The sequence below is a fragment of the Microtus ochrogaster genome, chromosome 16 (assembly GCF_000317375.1).
Source record: "Microtus ochrogaster isolate Prairie Vole_2 chromosome 16, MicOch1.0, whole genome shotgun sequence".
Classification (NCBI taxonomy): domain Eukaryota; kingdom Metazoa; phylum Chordata; class Mammalia; order Rodentia; family Cricetidae; genus Microtus; species Microtus ochrogaster.
Window position 1 is genome coordinate 42,444,562 of NC_022018.1, and position 14,915 is coordinate 42,459,476.

At 46.8% G+C, this 14,915-nt stretch overlaps 1 protein-coding gene across 2 annotated transcripts in view; it reads left to right on the forward strand.

Moving 5' to 3' along the window:
• The window catches only part of Dsp (desmoplakin), a 47,232-nt gene that overhangs the window by 21,211 nt on the left and 11,106 nt on the right, over window positions 1-14,915 (forward strand). For both annotated transcript variants that reach the window (XM_005355056.3, XM_005355055.2), the window contains exons 6-18: window positions 889-939; window positions 2,086-2,247; window positions 3,412-3,516; window positions 4,358-4,453; window positions 5,718-5,843; window positions 6,319-6,471; window positions 8,224-8,378; window positions 9,128-9,254; window positions 10,041-10,242; window positions 10,833-11,059; window positions 12,331-12,497; window positions 12,814-12,952; window positions 13,919-14,112. In XM_005355056.3, the coding sequence (XP_005355113.1) occupies window positions 889-939; window positions 2,086-2,247; window positions 3,412-3,516; window positions 4,358-4,453; window positions 5,718-5,843; window positions 6,319-6,471; window positions 8,224-8,378; window positions 9,128-9,254; window positions 10,041-10,242; window positions 10,833-11,059; window positions 12,331-12,497; window positions 12,814-12,952; window positions 13,919-14,112 (1,904 nt within the window). The remainder of the gene's footprint in view (window positions 1-888; window positions 940-2,085; window positions 2,248-3,411; window positions 3,517-4,357; window positions 4,454-5,717; window positions 5,844-6,318; window positions 6,472-8,223; window positions 8,379-9,127; window positions 9,255-10,040; window positions 10,243-10,832; window positions 11,060-12,330; window positions 12,498-12,813; window positions 12,953-13,918; window positions 14,113-14,915) is intronic.

Below are 14,915 nucleotides of genomic sequence, written 5' to 3' on the forward strand. Positions count from 1 at the left end.
CTTGCGTTCATCCCGGACTCTCTAGCAGGGTGTATCGCTTAGGCAAATCTGTCTGAAACACACGGCTATTGTTTTCTGTCCAAGAGACTAGAAATTAAAACAAAAAACACTCTATTGTGTTAAAGACAAGTGGAAATAGATTTATGGGACCCAGAGAAGGAGTTGAGCCAAATGCTGAGTTCGTACAGGATATCACAAGTTTACGGCTTATGAATAAGCCTCTGAGGAGGTGATAGGTAGACCTTTACTGTAGAAAGCAAGGCATCACCTATCAGAAGAAAATGAAATTAGCATGTAGCTTGTATTGCTGGTAACTCTGCGAGTTCCCTTCTGGGTGAGACTAAAGTCACATTTGTCCGAAGGAAACTGTGTCTCATACCTCTCCTGTGCTGGATAAAAATCAGTCTTGGGGTGAGTGGAGGGTGACAGCAGTAGACAGTAGTTGGATCTTGGCGCTCAGTTGTGTCCCCGCGTCCTGCCCCCACCACCCCTTCCCTGAAATCACTAGCAGTGAAACGTAAACCAGAGTTTTCATTTTCACTTTGCCCTGCCTCTGTGACAATTTACACCTTACTCCTGCCCACTTGAGTATCTGCCCAGCTTTCTCCTTCAAGTCTCTAAGGACCGGAGGATCCAAAAGTCTATTTTCCTCAGCAAGTCTTTAATTGATGAAGTATCTGCTTTGTGGAGAAGGCATGAATGTCTGGAAAAGGGGCCCTCAAACCATCCAGGGAAAGGTCACTGTGGGCAAAAGACTTCATAGAGCAATTGCATCTTTTCGCTGAGGAGCCGAGGCCAGCATCTTACAAAGAGGCATAGAGGGGCTCTACTTTCTATAGAACTCCATGAGGGGGACGAAATAATTACCCGCATTTTCTTTTTTCCCAGCGCGAGAAGTCTGCAATCTACCAGTTGGAGGAGGAATATGAAAACCTGTTGGTAAGCCCATCCAGCCTTTATTGTCAACTCAGTTCAGTTCCTCGAGTGGCAAGCATCCCTGGTGGACCACACACGTGGCTTAGTGGCCACCGAAGAGCCTGGACACACACTGGCTCTGGTGTTCACAGATGATCCTTTTGTTGTTGCTGATTTTCTTTTAGAAGTGACGTTTCAAAGGCTTTGTTTTGGTTGTTTCTGAGGGCAGTGCCTAGCACTGCTCTGTTTTCTGGTTAAATTTCACACAAATGACTCTTGCTAGATGGTGTGAGGTGATAAAGAATTGCAGCCTTTTTGAGCAAATATAAACAGAGACACAATAGGTTTTCCTCACAGATTTTACCAGCCTGTCATCATTCCAAAGCAGCGGTTTCCACTTTCTAATTGTGTCATCTTATTTTCACCCTTTCCATATTTCCTTGCTGGTTACAATGCTTTTAAAATAGCATGGCTACTGGGAGCACACGACTTTTTCCGTCGGAATGGGCATAAAACTGATGGCACCTTAAATTTGTGTGGTCAAAGCGACATACCTAAGAGAAAACACTCGATTTATCTGAGTCTAGTTTCCCTTAATTATATAAAATTATTAAACCCAAACATCATTATCTTTTAATTTTTTTGTTTATTAGAATTGGGGTGTGCATACACGTGCACGTGTGAGTGTATGTGTGTGTGCATGTGTCTATGTATATGTATATTCCTATGCTGTAATGTACATGGGGTCACAGGAAAACTTTGTCGACAGTACTTTGCGTGGGACCTGGGGATTGAACTCAGGTCACCAGGTTTGTCCAGAAAATGCTTTATTTTTTCTGGCTGGCCTCAATTATCATTGTCTGAATCAAGACTCTTCAGAGGCTGGAGATGTAGCTCAAAAGTAGAGCATAAGGGAGACCGGGAGTCTCTCCAGCATCGGGGAGAAAAGGATGAGAATGATCCTTTGGAATTAGGATATCTGAGTCTGAGATTGCCATAAGCTCACAAGCATCACAAATTTGGACAGGGCCTCTCTCTTATCCCAGCGGAATGCAGCAGGCTAAGAGGTTTTACCTGGCCGCAGATGGTCTGGGTAAGGAACGACACAGGTCTGTCTGCACAGCCCGTGAGAACGCTGTTATCCTAACGCTGCTCCCCGCTTGTCTGCAGAAAGCATCCTTCGAAAGGATGGACCACCTGCGCCAGCTGCAGAACATCATCCAGGCCACCTCTCGCGAGATCATGTGGATCAATGACTGTGAGGAGGAGGAGCTGCTGTATGACTGGAGCGACAAGAACACAAACATCGCTCAGAAGCAGGAGGCCTTCTCTGTAAGAGTCCCGCCTTGCCTTTAGCCTGTTGCTGGTGGGGTGGGGGGGGGGGGGGGGGGGGGGGGGGTGAGGGTGAGGGGGGGAGGATGAGAGATCTTTTAAATAAATTGACCAGCCACTTGTAATTTAAACTTGGGAACATTGTTCAGTGATGGGAGACTTATTTAGTTTTATGTGTTTGCCTGTACATGTATCTGTGTGCCATGTGCATGCAGTGCCCATAAGTGCCAGAAGAGGGCATCGTATTCCCAGGAACTGGAGTTACAGGCTCTTGTAAACTGCTATGTGGGTACTGGGACTTGAACCCAGGTCCTCTGGAAGAGTAATCAGTGCTCTTAACTACTGAGCATCCCTCCAGCCTTTCTCCCTTATTTGTAAAGGTAGGGGTTCCCTCTGGTAGTCAGTAAGGCCACTGCATTTTGGAACTCAAATAATCACCTTGCCTTATCCTATCAAATAGATAGGACTATGGGGACATGCCATTGCTGGCTAAGCAACCCTACGCACAAGTTCATTGTTTAGTATCCCTGAAGATCGTGATTCATAGGTAGTGTGGAAGTTAGTCCATCCGGAAACCCTAGAGTGGGGGGCACTGTAGAAGAGTGGATCAAAACCCGGAGTTAGGAATCAAAATCTGCTGAGCACCTGTAATTTGAAAATCTGAAATCCAGAAGACTCTCTACAAAAGTTTTTGAGTGCCACCATGATACCATAAGTAGAATATTCCACGCCTGACTTCAGTTGAGAGGTGGCAATCAAAATCTAGAGGCCCCCCAAATATTGTATAAAATTATCTTCAGGCTATGTGGGTAGGAAACATGAATGAATTTTGTCTTTAGACTTGGGTCCTATCTCCAGTGTATATGTAAATATTCCATAATAGCAAATCCCAGATCTGAAACACCGTGGTCCCAAGCGTCTGGAGTTAGGGTTGCTCAATGTGTATTAGTGGCCATGTTGTTAATTCCCTGAGTGGTCTTAGTCAGGCCATGTCAGCCCCTTTCTAACCTAAATGCTGTCATTCTTGAGGACAAGGTAATGTGAGTCCTTAGCATCACTCATTCCCAAAACACACTTCGGCATGTACCGCCGCCTCTACATCGTGCAGTGTAACAGAAGCCTAACTGTGACTCTCTGTAAAGGGTTTGGTCTTTCCGTTCGCAGATCCGCATGAGCCAACTGGAAGTCAAGGAAAAGGAACTAAATAAACTTAAACAAGAAAGTGACCAGCTTGTCCTCAATCAGCATCCAGCTTCAGACAAAATTGAGGTAGGCTTCACGGGATTTACATTTCCACTAGGGAAAAACCTTTTCATAAAATACATCTTTGTGGGTGAATGATGCTTCTCCATTATGAAGCTGTGCCCACTTTATCTTATATTTTGGGATCAGCACCCTAGGCTAGGTTTGTTTTTTTTTCCTGGAAAATCTTGAAATATTTTATACTTTATCAGATGATCTCTGTCACAATTATTTAACTCTGTTCTTATATCACAAAAGCAGCTATGGGCAGTGTGTAAATGAATAACTGTGGCCATGTTCCAATAAAGCTTTATTTATACCTAAAAGCAGTGGGCCAGATGTAGCCCTTGGGCAGTATTTGCTGGCTTTTGCTGGAGACTGCTGTCTGCGAACTTGACTCAAGGCTGATGTAGGTGGTAGTGCTGCTATGGCCATATTAGTTGTCAAACTGAAATGCCCATGTGAGCTGGTAAAAGTTACTACCTTAAGTCTCTAAAGCCTTCTACCCGAATACATCCCACCTCCCCATGATCGAGTGCCTGTCTAAGAACAGGCTTGGTGCGCCAGCGGGAATCCCACTCCAGCGCTGTCCCCAGTGTCTGTTCTGATTGGTCAGTAGCTGCTCGATTTGGGCAAGACCTATTTTGGCTGTTAGCCCTTTGATCATAGCTGTTTGTAAGAACGGATTGCACCAAGAGCTCTCTAGATGGATAGTCTGTCTCCAGCCATTGGTGAAAGTTTGCTTGACTTGGGGTGGCCTAAAGAGGTATCTGTTGCATCTGGCTCACGGGTCTGTGCAGGAGGCAGCCCTCTGTGCCTCTGAGTAGGCCTGTGGGATGGCTGATGCCTTGGCGCTTTCTTGTTTCAGGCGTACATGGACACGCTTCAGACGCAGTGGAGCTGGATTCTGCAGATTACCAAGTGCATCGATGTCCATCTCAAAGAAAATGCTGCCTACTTTCAGGTTGTTAGGCATAACTTTTTAAAAAAAAAATCTACGTTCATTTGTGTGTGTGTGTCTCTGTGTGTGCACGTCTGTGTGTGTGTGTGTGTGTGTGCCTGTGTGTGTGTCTGTGTGTGTCTCTGTGTGTGTGCGTCTGTGTGCGTGTGTGTGTGTGTGTGTGCGCGTCTGTGTGCGTGTGTGTGTGTGTGTGTGTGTGTGTGTGTGTGTGCGCGTGCGTCTGTGGTGGTTGCATGCCACAATGGGCACGTGGCGGTCAGAGGACCACCTGCTTGAGTTGGCCCTCTTCTTCCACTGCGTGGGTCCTTGAGATAGGGCTCAGCTCCTGAGACCTGGTGACAGGCATCTTTACCCCCTGAGCCACCTTGCTGGCCCTGGCTGATATTGTAGAGGGGCCATGGGACTTTGAGACAAAGTGCTGATGACAATGATGGAGTCTGGTTCCAGCCCTTCTACCGTGTATTTGTGTAATGTTTGAACACATCAGACACAGCTCCAGGCTTCTGTTTCTCATGCATGAAATGGGGAGATCAGACCCACGATCTCCAGGGAACTTTCCCTAGTCTAAGATAATATGGCACAAGCATGCTTTGTATGGATGAGGGTATTAATAAGCACATATGCTGCACAGATATGTGTAGGAATAATGGGGTCATATGCAGTGCAATGCCATCACTACCTTATCTTCTGAGTATGTTTTTTGAAGCAAGAGAGCACTCTTGAAGGTCTTGCATAAATCCTACGTACTGTCCTTGGCCTAGAGGAACACAGATCTGTAACACTGTCCCTCAGCCCTGCTACCAAGCCTGTGAAGGCTTCTGCCCTGATCTTTTTCTTCAACCACTTTAGCAGAGGCTTGGGGTAGGGATTGTGGTTCTTGAAACAGAACTAAGTGATTGTGTTGGTTAACTTTCCCCTAGTGTTAGCAAAATGCCCAGGATAATTAACTTAGACAGAGAAAATGTGTATTTGGCAACAGTTTTAGAAGGTCCAGTCTGTGGCCCATGATACACTAGTCAGTGAAGAGCTTAGGCATCACAGTGGGGATTGCAGGATAGAATAAAACAGCCAGAGTAGGCGGAGGAAGAAAAGGAGGTTGGGGTACCATGTTTCTCTCTGAGGGACCCCAATGATCCCAAGATTTCACCCCATGAAGTGCCACTCTGGGAACCGTGCCTTTAACCCAAACACCTTTGGTGACATTCAAGATACGAACCCTGCCATTGAGTGTCTTTTCATTGACTGGGGTTGTTGCCATCCCTAACAGTTTTTTGAAGAGGCTCAGTCAACCGAAGCCTACCTGAAGGGCCTGCAGGACTCCATCAGGAAGAAGTACCCCTGCGATAAGAACATGCCCCTGCAGCACTTGCTGGAGCAGATCAAAGAGTTGGAGGTACCGTGACACACCCAGACCCTCAGCAGCCGCTCCCAGGGGAGTTGATGCACCCCAGACCCAGGGCAGGCTGTGATGGAGTACAGCACACACCCAGAGCCTATACCCTGATTTCTGCATCTTTCAGTGGCTTCGCTGTGTGCCCAGCTTTGATAGGGATGGGCCTTTGCTTCAGTAGCTCAGTAATGGGCTGAAAACCAGAGTGGCAAGAATGTCTTGACTTTGCTTGTCAAGTTCCTTGGGAAAATATGTTTCTCCTCTTATCTACATTGGCCCTTTCACAGAGGTGGTCTCTCCTTCCCAGCTAATTCAGCAGGCTTCCTATAGGCTATCTTCCCTTGTGATGAACTTGTGGCTCATTACCACGAGTGGAACTATAACCGTATTTAACTTTGATGTCATGGCAGCTTCTCCAAGAGGTCTCTAAACCTCACAGAGCACCTGTGTTTAAGGCAGATTGTCATTGCAATTGCAGAAAGAACGGGAGAAGATTCTGGAATACAAGCGTCAGGTGCAGAACTTGGTAAACAAGTCTAAGAAGATTGTGCAGCTGAAACCTCGGAACCCAGACTACAGGAGCAACAAGCCCATTATTCTCAGGGCTCTCTGTGACTACAAACAAGACCAGGTGTGTACTTTGTGTTCAGAAGCATAGCAAAGCCTTCCCTTTCTTCACCTGAGCTTTCGTCAGTCAAGAGAGCAAAACTAATCTTGGTTTCAATAGGCATCATGGTCATGTCTTTTCTAAATAAAGCAATCTCATGTTGAACAAATGCAGCAGCTTAGCTGAATCTCTGGGGACTGTCAGGACTCGGGACAGTAGCTGCTTTCTTTGGGTGCTGGGGGAGGAAGGCAAAGCTTCATGCTATGTGGAGCGTGTATCACCCCTCACCTGCACGACGGTTATCCCGAAGGTTTAGAATCTTTCTAAGGTTGACCACTTCCTTCTGGAGATACCTAGAACTTACTTATTTGTGATCGCCCCCATCTTTAAGTTTCAGACAAGATAAATGGAAGTGGGAAGTGACGCCATCATTGCTCCTGCAAGTTCTTGACAGTTCTGGATCACGCCAGTCCTGTAGGCTCCCTGAGAAGCACAGGCTTACAGAGAGAGGGGCTAGTCTCTGTTCTTGTCTGTGTGACTCCCACCATTCTGCTTTCTTACAATAAGAATAGGAGGGATCTAAGAAGCAAGATGTGATTACCTGGTTAGGTGAGCTTTATGAAACAGGAGTCTGGTCTTCCCTGTGGAATGTTCAAGAACTTGTGTAGTGAGAAAGAAGTAAGTTGGGCTGGTCATGGTGGCATACACCTGTCACCCCAGCATTTCGGAAGCTGGAACAGAATTCCCTCAGATTGGAAGCCAGACCAGGGTACAGAGAGAGACCTTGTTTCAAGCAATTACCCCCACCTCCACACACACACACACACACACACACACACACACACGAAAGAAAAGGAAAGGAGAAAAAAAAAGATCAGATCAAAATATGAGGTGAAAAAAAGTATAGTTTCTTCTGTGGTGCTTGGAGTCACAGTTACACAAACATCTTGTCACCCTCCGAGCTGTACCTCTAGCCCCTATTTTAAGAAGTCATATAGAGCTGGGTGTGGGGCTGCAAGCCTTTAATCCCGGCATTCTGGAGGCAGAAACAGGAGGCTCTCTGTATTCAGGGTCATCCTGGTCTGCATAATGAGTTTCAGGCCAGTCCAGGCCACACGGTGAGATCCTGCCTCAAAAAGGGGGGGGGGGAGGCTGGAATTAGTTAATAGAATTAATTAATTTATTTATTTTATTGTATTGGCCATTAAACCTAGGGCCCCACACATGGAGGCAGTCACATATGTCCAGGTCTTTTTGTACCTACTATTTTGAGACATGATCTTGTTAAAAGGACCAGGTTATCTTTAATCTTGCTCATATCTCAGGCAGTCTTTGAATTTGTACCCCTCCTGCCCTGCCTCATGAGTAGATGGAATTACAGGCCTGGCAGACGTTCATTTAGAAGGTTGATTCTTTAACAGACTAATGCGAGGGTGTTTTTATTTTTAAAACTTAAGAGCAAGTGAGTGAGATGAGTGACCCTTCCCCCACCCCCCATATTAAAGTCTAACATAAAAAGCATGACCTCAAAACAGGAAGAAGATATGATGAGGGTTCGCCTTGTGGAAGAGGTTCTCTCCCATTCCTGGGCGATCTTTGAAGAGTTTCCTTCTCTAACTCCACTTAGGATGTAGCTAACTTTTTAGAGGCCCCCTTTGGCTCACGTGTATTATTTACACAGATTCTGCTAGGGAGAGTCACGATGGCGGAAAGCAAGCGTGAGAGTGTCCGCGGTATCCGTGGCTTCCTTTTCATCCCTGTTTCTTTGCCTGGCAGAAAATCGTCCACAAAGGGGACGAATGTATCCTGAAGGACAACAATGAGCGCAGCAAGTGGTATGTGACGGGGCCCGGAGGCGTCGACATGCTCGTTCCTTCCGTGGGCCTGATCATCCCTCCTCCAAACCCACTGGCTGTGGACCTTTCTTGCAAGTAAGTTCTGAAGTCCCTAGCAGCTGTGGCACTGAACGGTGGGGGTGGGGAGAGTGCTTGTGCCCAAACGAGATGCTTAAAGCCCTGCCTGCTTACTGTCATCGTCCCCCAGAAAGGGAACTTAACGGAGTCGCCTTTACTGTGTCTTGTAAGTTATGTTGAAGCTTTTATTACGGATCTAAGAGAATGTCTGACCATTTAGAGGAGCCGGAGCAGGCGTGAGTGACACTTGCCACACCCTTTGAAGCTGCTGTTTTCAAGTTCCTCCCTTTTCTAGCAAATTAGCTGTTTCGTGTATAGTTACGCCCCTCAGGTCAGGATTTGTTCACCAGCAGGTGGAACATTGCATTTTATGGACTGTCTGCAGCAGATTCGTTCAAATGTTTTAGTTGGGAAATCTTGAGACTTACACAGAGTGGGGAGTGTTGGGTAACGCATCCTTCCCTCTCCTGTCAAGTTCAGGGGTGGTCAGCATTTGAGCCACTTACCAGTCAAAACACTGCTAAGCAGTCAATACAACCAAAAAATGAGATAGCCTGTCTCAACCAGAATGATTTAAATGATCTATGTAGTCATATACAGACTATAGATACAGACTGTAGATAAAGTTGAGAATTTACTTCTGGGCAATAGATGAGTCTGAATCTATTGATGTGTTGACAGTTTAAAAATTACATGATCGCTTCCTAAGGTTTGGTTTAGATTTCTGGGCGGTTTGGGCTGGAGTGTCGTCCTTTTCTGCCTTCCAGGATCGAGCAGTACTATGAAGCCATCCTGGCTCTGTGGAACCAGCTGTACATCAACATGAAGAGCCTGGTGTCTTGGCATTACTGCATGATTGACATTGAGAAGATCAGGGCTATGACTATTGCCAAGGTATGTCCCCGGGGCTGCCTAAAGGGTTCCTCGCTGCTTGGCGATTCATTGGACAAAAGAGGATTTTGTGTCTCCCCACAGGAGGCCTCTTGGTCTTCCACAGGACTGGTCTGTTCAGTGCCATGCAGAATGGAGTGGGGCTCAGGGGTAGAAAGCTTGCTTAGCATGTGGGAAGCCTTGGGTGCTTCTGCTAGTGCCCCAAAATAGGAAGGAATTGGCACATGACTGGTTATGAGATGAACAGAAACACTCACTGTAGTGACCTGAAAAGCCACAAATACCTATGGAAAAAGACAGTGTGGGTCCCTAGCTCCCTAAAGATGATGGGTATGGAGGTCCATTAGGACCCAGCAATAATACCTATCCACGGAAACATTGCAGAGGGGGAAGTCAGGATGATTCTTGGAAGATCTCCAAAAGCATTCCCCTAAGTCAGAGGTCCTTACAGTATGGTTGGCAGAGCACTGGGTTGGGGACTCCCTTAGTGAAATGAGAAGTGAGAAGGGAACAGGCTAGGAAGCTTGAGGGCCCCGGAGCCCCCTTCTCTTCATGGATTGGCGGAGCTTCATTGAGCTTTATTTGCATAATATTTTGTTTGAAGAAAAATATCCTGCGAAGGAAAAGCCACTGGCAAACTACTGCTGTGCCCCTTAGCCACAGGGAATGAAGCCCCAAACCCTTTTTCATCCTAGTTGGCCTGTGATGAGTGCTGCCTTGCCCTCTTCTTGCATGGGGATATGAGAACATTCATACCTTCTCAGCTCACCGTGCCTTATTCACCTCCAGCTGAAAACCATGAGACAGGAGGATTACATGAAGACCATCGAAGACCTCGAGCTCCATTACCAAGATTTCATCAAAAACAGCCAAGGCTCGGAGATGTTTGGGGACGATGACAAGCGGAGGATGCAGTCTCAGTTCACTGATGCTCAGAAGCATTATCAGACCCTGGTCATTCAGCTTCCTGGCCACCCCCAGCACCAGACAGGTCAGCCTGGAACCGCCTTTTCTCGGTCACTTACATAGTGTTGTGTAAAGCTGTTCCTCTGAAAGATGCTTAGCATGCCCTGTGTTGATAGAACAAAACACCTGAAGTCGGATGGTTTGTAAAGAAAAGAAGTTTGTCAGTTCGTTACTTTGGAGGCTGGGGGACAGTATAGAGCCTGGGGCTCTGTCATAATTCAACAGAGAAGTAGAAGAACAGTAACATGAAGACTGAAAGCCTGGAGTGCCTTTAGAATAATTGATTCTGTTGAGGACTAGTCAGTGCCGTAACTTAACCAACACCCAGAAGATAGGCATTCATCCTTGCTGAGTGTGGTACCCTCATAATCTAATCGTCTTCTGCGAGGTCCACCTCTCAAAGGCTCCCCTTCATTAGGGCCCAGTCCTCTAGCACATCAGTACCTGGGGGACAATAAGCCTTATTTTTTAAATGGCAGATATAGAAAATACTTTGTACGCCAGAGTTCTAGAATTAAGTCATGAGGAGTAGGCATATTTTTCTACAGCTGAGGTGCCTAGCACCTTGCCAGCTGGGCAGTCTGTTGTATTTATGGTCCTAATCTGTTTTTACAGTCACCAAGACAGAAATCACCCATGTGGGCTCCTGCCAAGATGTCAACCACAATAAAGTAATCGAAACCAACAGAGAGAATGACAAGCAGGAGACATGGCTGCTGATGGAGCTGCAGAAGATCCGCAGGCAGATGGAGCATTGCGAGGGCAGGATGACACTTAAAAATCTCCTGCTCACAGACCAAGGCTCCACACATCACATCACAGTGAAAATCAACGAACTCAAGGTAGGATCTGTTTGTGTTAATCTCCTGAGTCCACGGGGCCTTATGGCTTATATGTTTACAGGCAAGTGTATTTGCTTTCCATTGCTACACTAGAGAAGGTTTTAAGATTAAAACCTAATCTTAAGAATCACTGCTGGGCCGGGCAGTGGTGGCGCACGCCTTTAATCCCAGCACTTGGGAGGCAGAGGCAGGCGGATCTCTGTGAGTTCGAGACCAGCCTGGTCTACAAGAGCTAGTTCCAGGACAGGCTCCAAAACCACAGAGAAACCCTGTCTCGAAAAACCAAAAAAAAAAAAAAAAAAAAAAAAAAAGAATCACTGCTGGGTAGTGGTGGCTCACGCCTTTAATCCCAGCACTTGGGAGGCAGAGGCAGGCAGATCTCTGTGAGTTTGAGGCCAGCCTGATCTACAAAGTGAGTTCCAGGACAGCCAGGACTACACAGAGAAACCCAGTCCCCAACCCTCCCAAAAAAATCACACAGTTACAGTGCAGTGTGTGTGTGTGTGTGTGTGTGTGTGTGTGTGTGTGTGTGTGTATGCAGGTTGCTAAACTTGTGGTATTGCTACATTATGGAATATGTATTTATTCTAAATTGTGGCAAGGTCAGAGAGGCATGGGCACATGAGTATGGGTACCCACGGAAAAGGGTGTCAGATCCTCTAGAGCTGAAGTTGTAGACACTTAACTCAGGTCTTCTGCAAGAGCCGTGCAGGCTCCTAACCCGAGTCATTTCTCCCGCCCAACATGGAATATTAGTTTTAAAATCTCAGTTTTAAAGAAGAAAGAAAAACTGAGAATTGTGTGGCCCTGAGGGATGCTACGCTGAGTGTTATGGACCAAGTGCAGAAAGACAAACAGTTTGTGATCTCACGTACATGTGCAGTTTAAAAAGGAGTCAAACACAGAGAAACAGATGGATAGCGATGACCAGGGTTGGGGCCATGGAGGGAGTCAGGAGATGTAGGTCTGAGGCTACACACTTGCCGTAAGCTAAGTCCGAGATCTGGCATGCAGCTGGGGACTGTGGGTGATAACATACTCATTGAATGTTGCTGAGGGATTAGACTTTGGGTGCTCATACCTGTCAGGCACCTGCCATGTTACTTGCATATATGCTTATTATCATATATATATATGGTATACATATACATACATATGCATATTCATATGCAGAGCAGTACAGCATGCTGCAGACTTTAAAGGCGCGTGACAAAAATGAGTCAAAAACAATCGCACAGCTAGTGAGATGCGCTTCCCTTCTTTTCCGACAGAGCGTACAGAATGACTCACAAGCCATCGCCGAGGTTCTCAATCAGCTGAAAGACATGCTCGCCAACTTCCGAGGGTCTGAAAAATACTGCTATTTGCAGAACGAGATATTCGGACTGTTCCAGAAGCTGGAAAATATCAACGGTGTCACAGATGGCTACTTAAACAGGTGAGGATGGCTAATATCACCTCAAGAATAGTTTGTGTTTTCAAGCTTTCTTCTGCCTTCCCTGGTGTGGGTGGGAGTGCAATGGGATCCGGTGTGACTGCTCCCTCGCTGAGCCACATCCCCAACCCAGCCCTGTTAGGCTTCATTCTTGCCGGACTTCATCTGTTGTATGTGCTTGGCTTTTTGGAGCTTGTGCCTTATAGACTCCCTGAGGCGTGAGCATCGTCCTGTCTCCTGAACAGTGATGAGAGCTGATCGTCACCCTGCCCCCCATGATGTCACTGGGAACTTTATTCGCCTCTCTTGCTCTTTCCAGCCTGTGCTCTGTGAGAGCTCTTCTCCAGGCTGTCCTGCAAACAGAAGACATGCTGAAGGTCTACGAAGCGAGGCTGACGGAGGAGGAAACTGTCTGTCTGGACCTGGATAAAGTGGAGGCTTACCGCTGTGGACTGAAGGTGACACAGGGGTCGCAGCTGTGACCTGGCCTCCGGGAAGTAACAGGGAACTTGGCCCTCGGCAGCAAAACCTCACTCCATTTTCATGAGTGTTTTTTATTTTAGTTCACTCTTTGAAAATATACTTTATTTTTTTTGTATAATTATAGGCTTATAGGAAAATGAACAGGATAGAGCCCATATACCCTGGGTCTGGTTCCTTGTAGGGTCAGCATCATGTATTTGTGTGGTCTGTTTGATAGAATTGGTGAGTTGGCGATGACATATCACTACAGGCTGAAATCCACACCTTTTGTTTCTTTGTAAAGAAATCACCCCATGGATGTTACACTGGTCTCAAAAGCACCAGTGTGCGTAGCTGAGGCTGGCCTAGAACTCCTGATCCTCTTGCCTCTTCCTCCCAGCACTGGGATTACAGGTGTGCAGCACCTGACGCACCCACAGCCCATGTTTTATCCATAGGTGCACCTAGGACTATGGGGTTCGAAACTTTCTTGCTTTCGTTGGCCACATGTGACTGATGTCGGTCGCCGACAGGGAGCTCTGTTGTCAGTGGATGGGCATAGAAGTGGTTTGTGGCGGAAATTGGTGAGAGAGCGCAGAGTTAGAATGACTTCTTCCCTTTGGGACCTCTCGGTCAAATGTGGTTGATCATGCCTGAAATCCCAGTACTTGAGAGGCAGAGGCAGAGGGACTACTGTCTTTGAGATATTGAGGATCAAGCCCAGAGCCTTGTGGCTGTGAAGTTCCTGCTCCAAGGCCGGGCTGTACCCCTAGGCCTTCCTCTTTCACAGTTAGTGATATGAGCCAGTATGCAGCTCTGTGGTGAGTGTTAGGATGCTATTTGCCTCAGCACCAGAAATAGGTAAACAAGTAAACAAAATAAACAGTGGCTTGGGGGTGGCACGCAATGGAGAAAGAGATTCACTTGTATGAACTCCCCCCCCCTCCCCTTTTAATTTGCAGAAAATAAAAAATGACTTGAACTTGAAGAAGTCGCTGCTGGCCACCATGAAGACAGAGCTGCAGAAGGCCCAGCAGATCCATGCCCAGTCTTCACAGCAGTATCCACTCTACGACCTGGACCTGGGCAAATTCAGCGAGAAAGTGATGCAGCTGACGGACCGCTGGCAGAAGATAGACAAACAGATAGACTTCAGGTGTGTCAGCATCCTTGCCCGTGGCCTTCCTATTCGCTGGTTCAAATGCCACTAGAAACCACCGTTGTCCAAAAGCAGAGCCTTTGCTTGGCCAGCCTGCTCTCTGTCCCTGGTTTTGTACAGTGTCCTCATTTAGCGTGTAGACTTTTGGGAGTCGCCTCCACGCTTCATGTCTACTGTGGCATGTTCTGTGCACCTAGTTCATTTCCTCTTATCTGTTTATGTCTTTGGTAGTAGGGATTGAACCCATGGCCTTGCCCCTTCTAGACAAGTGCATGACCTCTGACCTACTCCCCGAGCCCTAGGGGTTTTGAAATAGGGCTATGCTATGTAGCTTAGGCTGGTTTGGAACTTGCGATCCTCCTGCCTTAGCCTCCTAAGTACTCGGATTCACTTGAGTCCTTTCTTCTCATCTGTCTTTAAAAAATGGTATTAACTTTCCACAAGTTGAACTTGGTCTTTCTTTTTAGTTTTTTGTAGGGGAGGTGGTAAGACAGACCTTGTATAACACTGGCTGACTTCCCATGCCCTATGCAGCCAGCCAAGATTGGCCTTATACTCTTGATCTTCCTGCCTCTACCCAAGGGCTCCCACACCCAGTTCTTCATCTCTTTTTATGGCTCGGAACTATTCCTTTTATTTGGAATGGTACCACAGTTGATGGACATTTGCGGCTTTAGATTAGGGATGAAACATGCGATGATGAATATTCCCATTGAAGTTGTTGTGTTTGCATGGTTTCAGTTTCTTAAGAAGAATTTTAGAAGCTAATAAGAGAGTCTGGCCGGGTGGTGGTGGCGCAC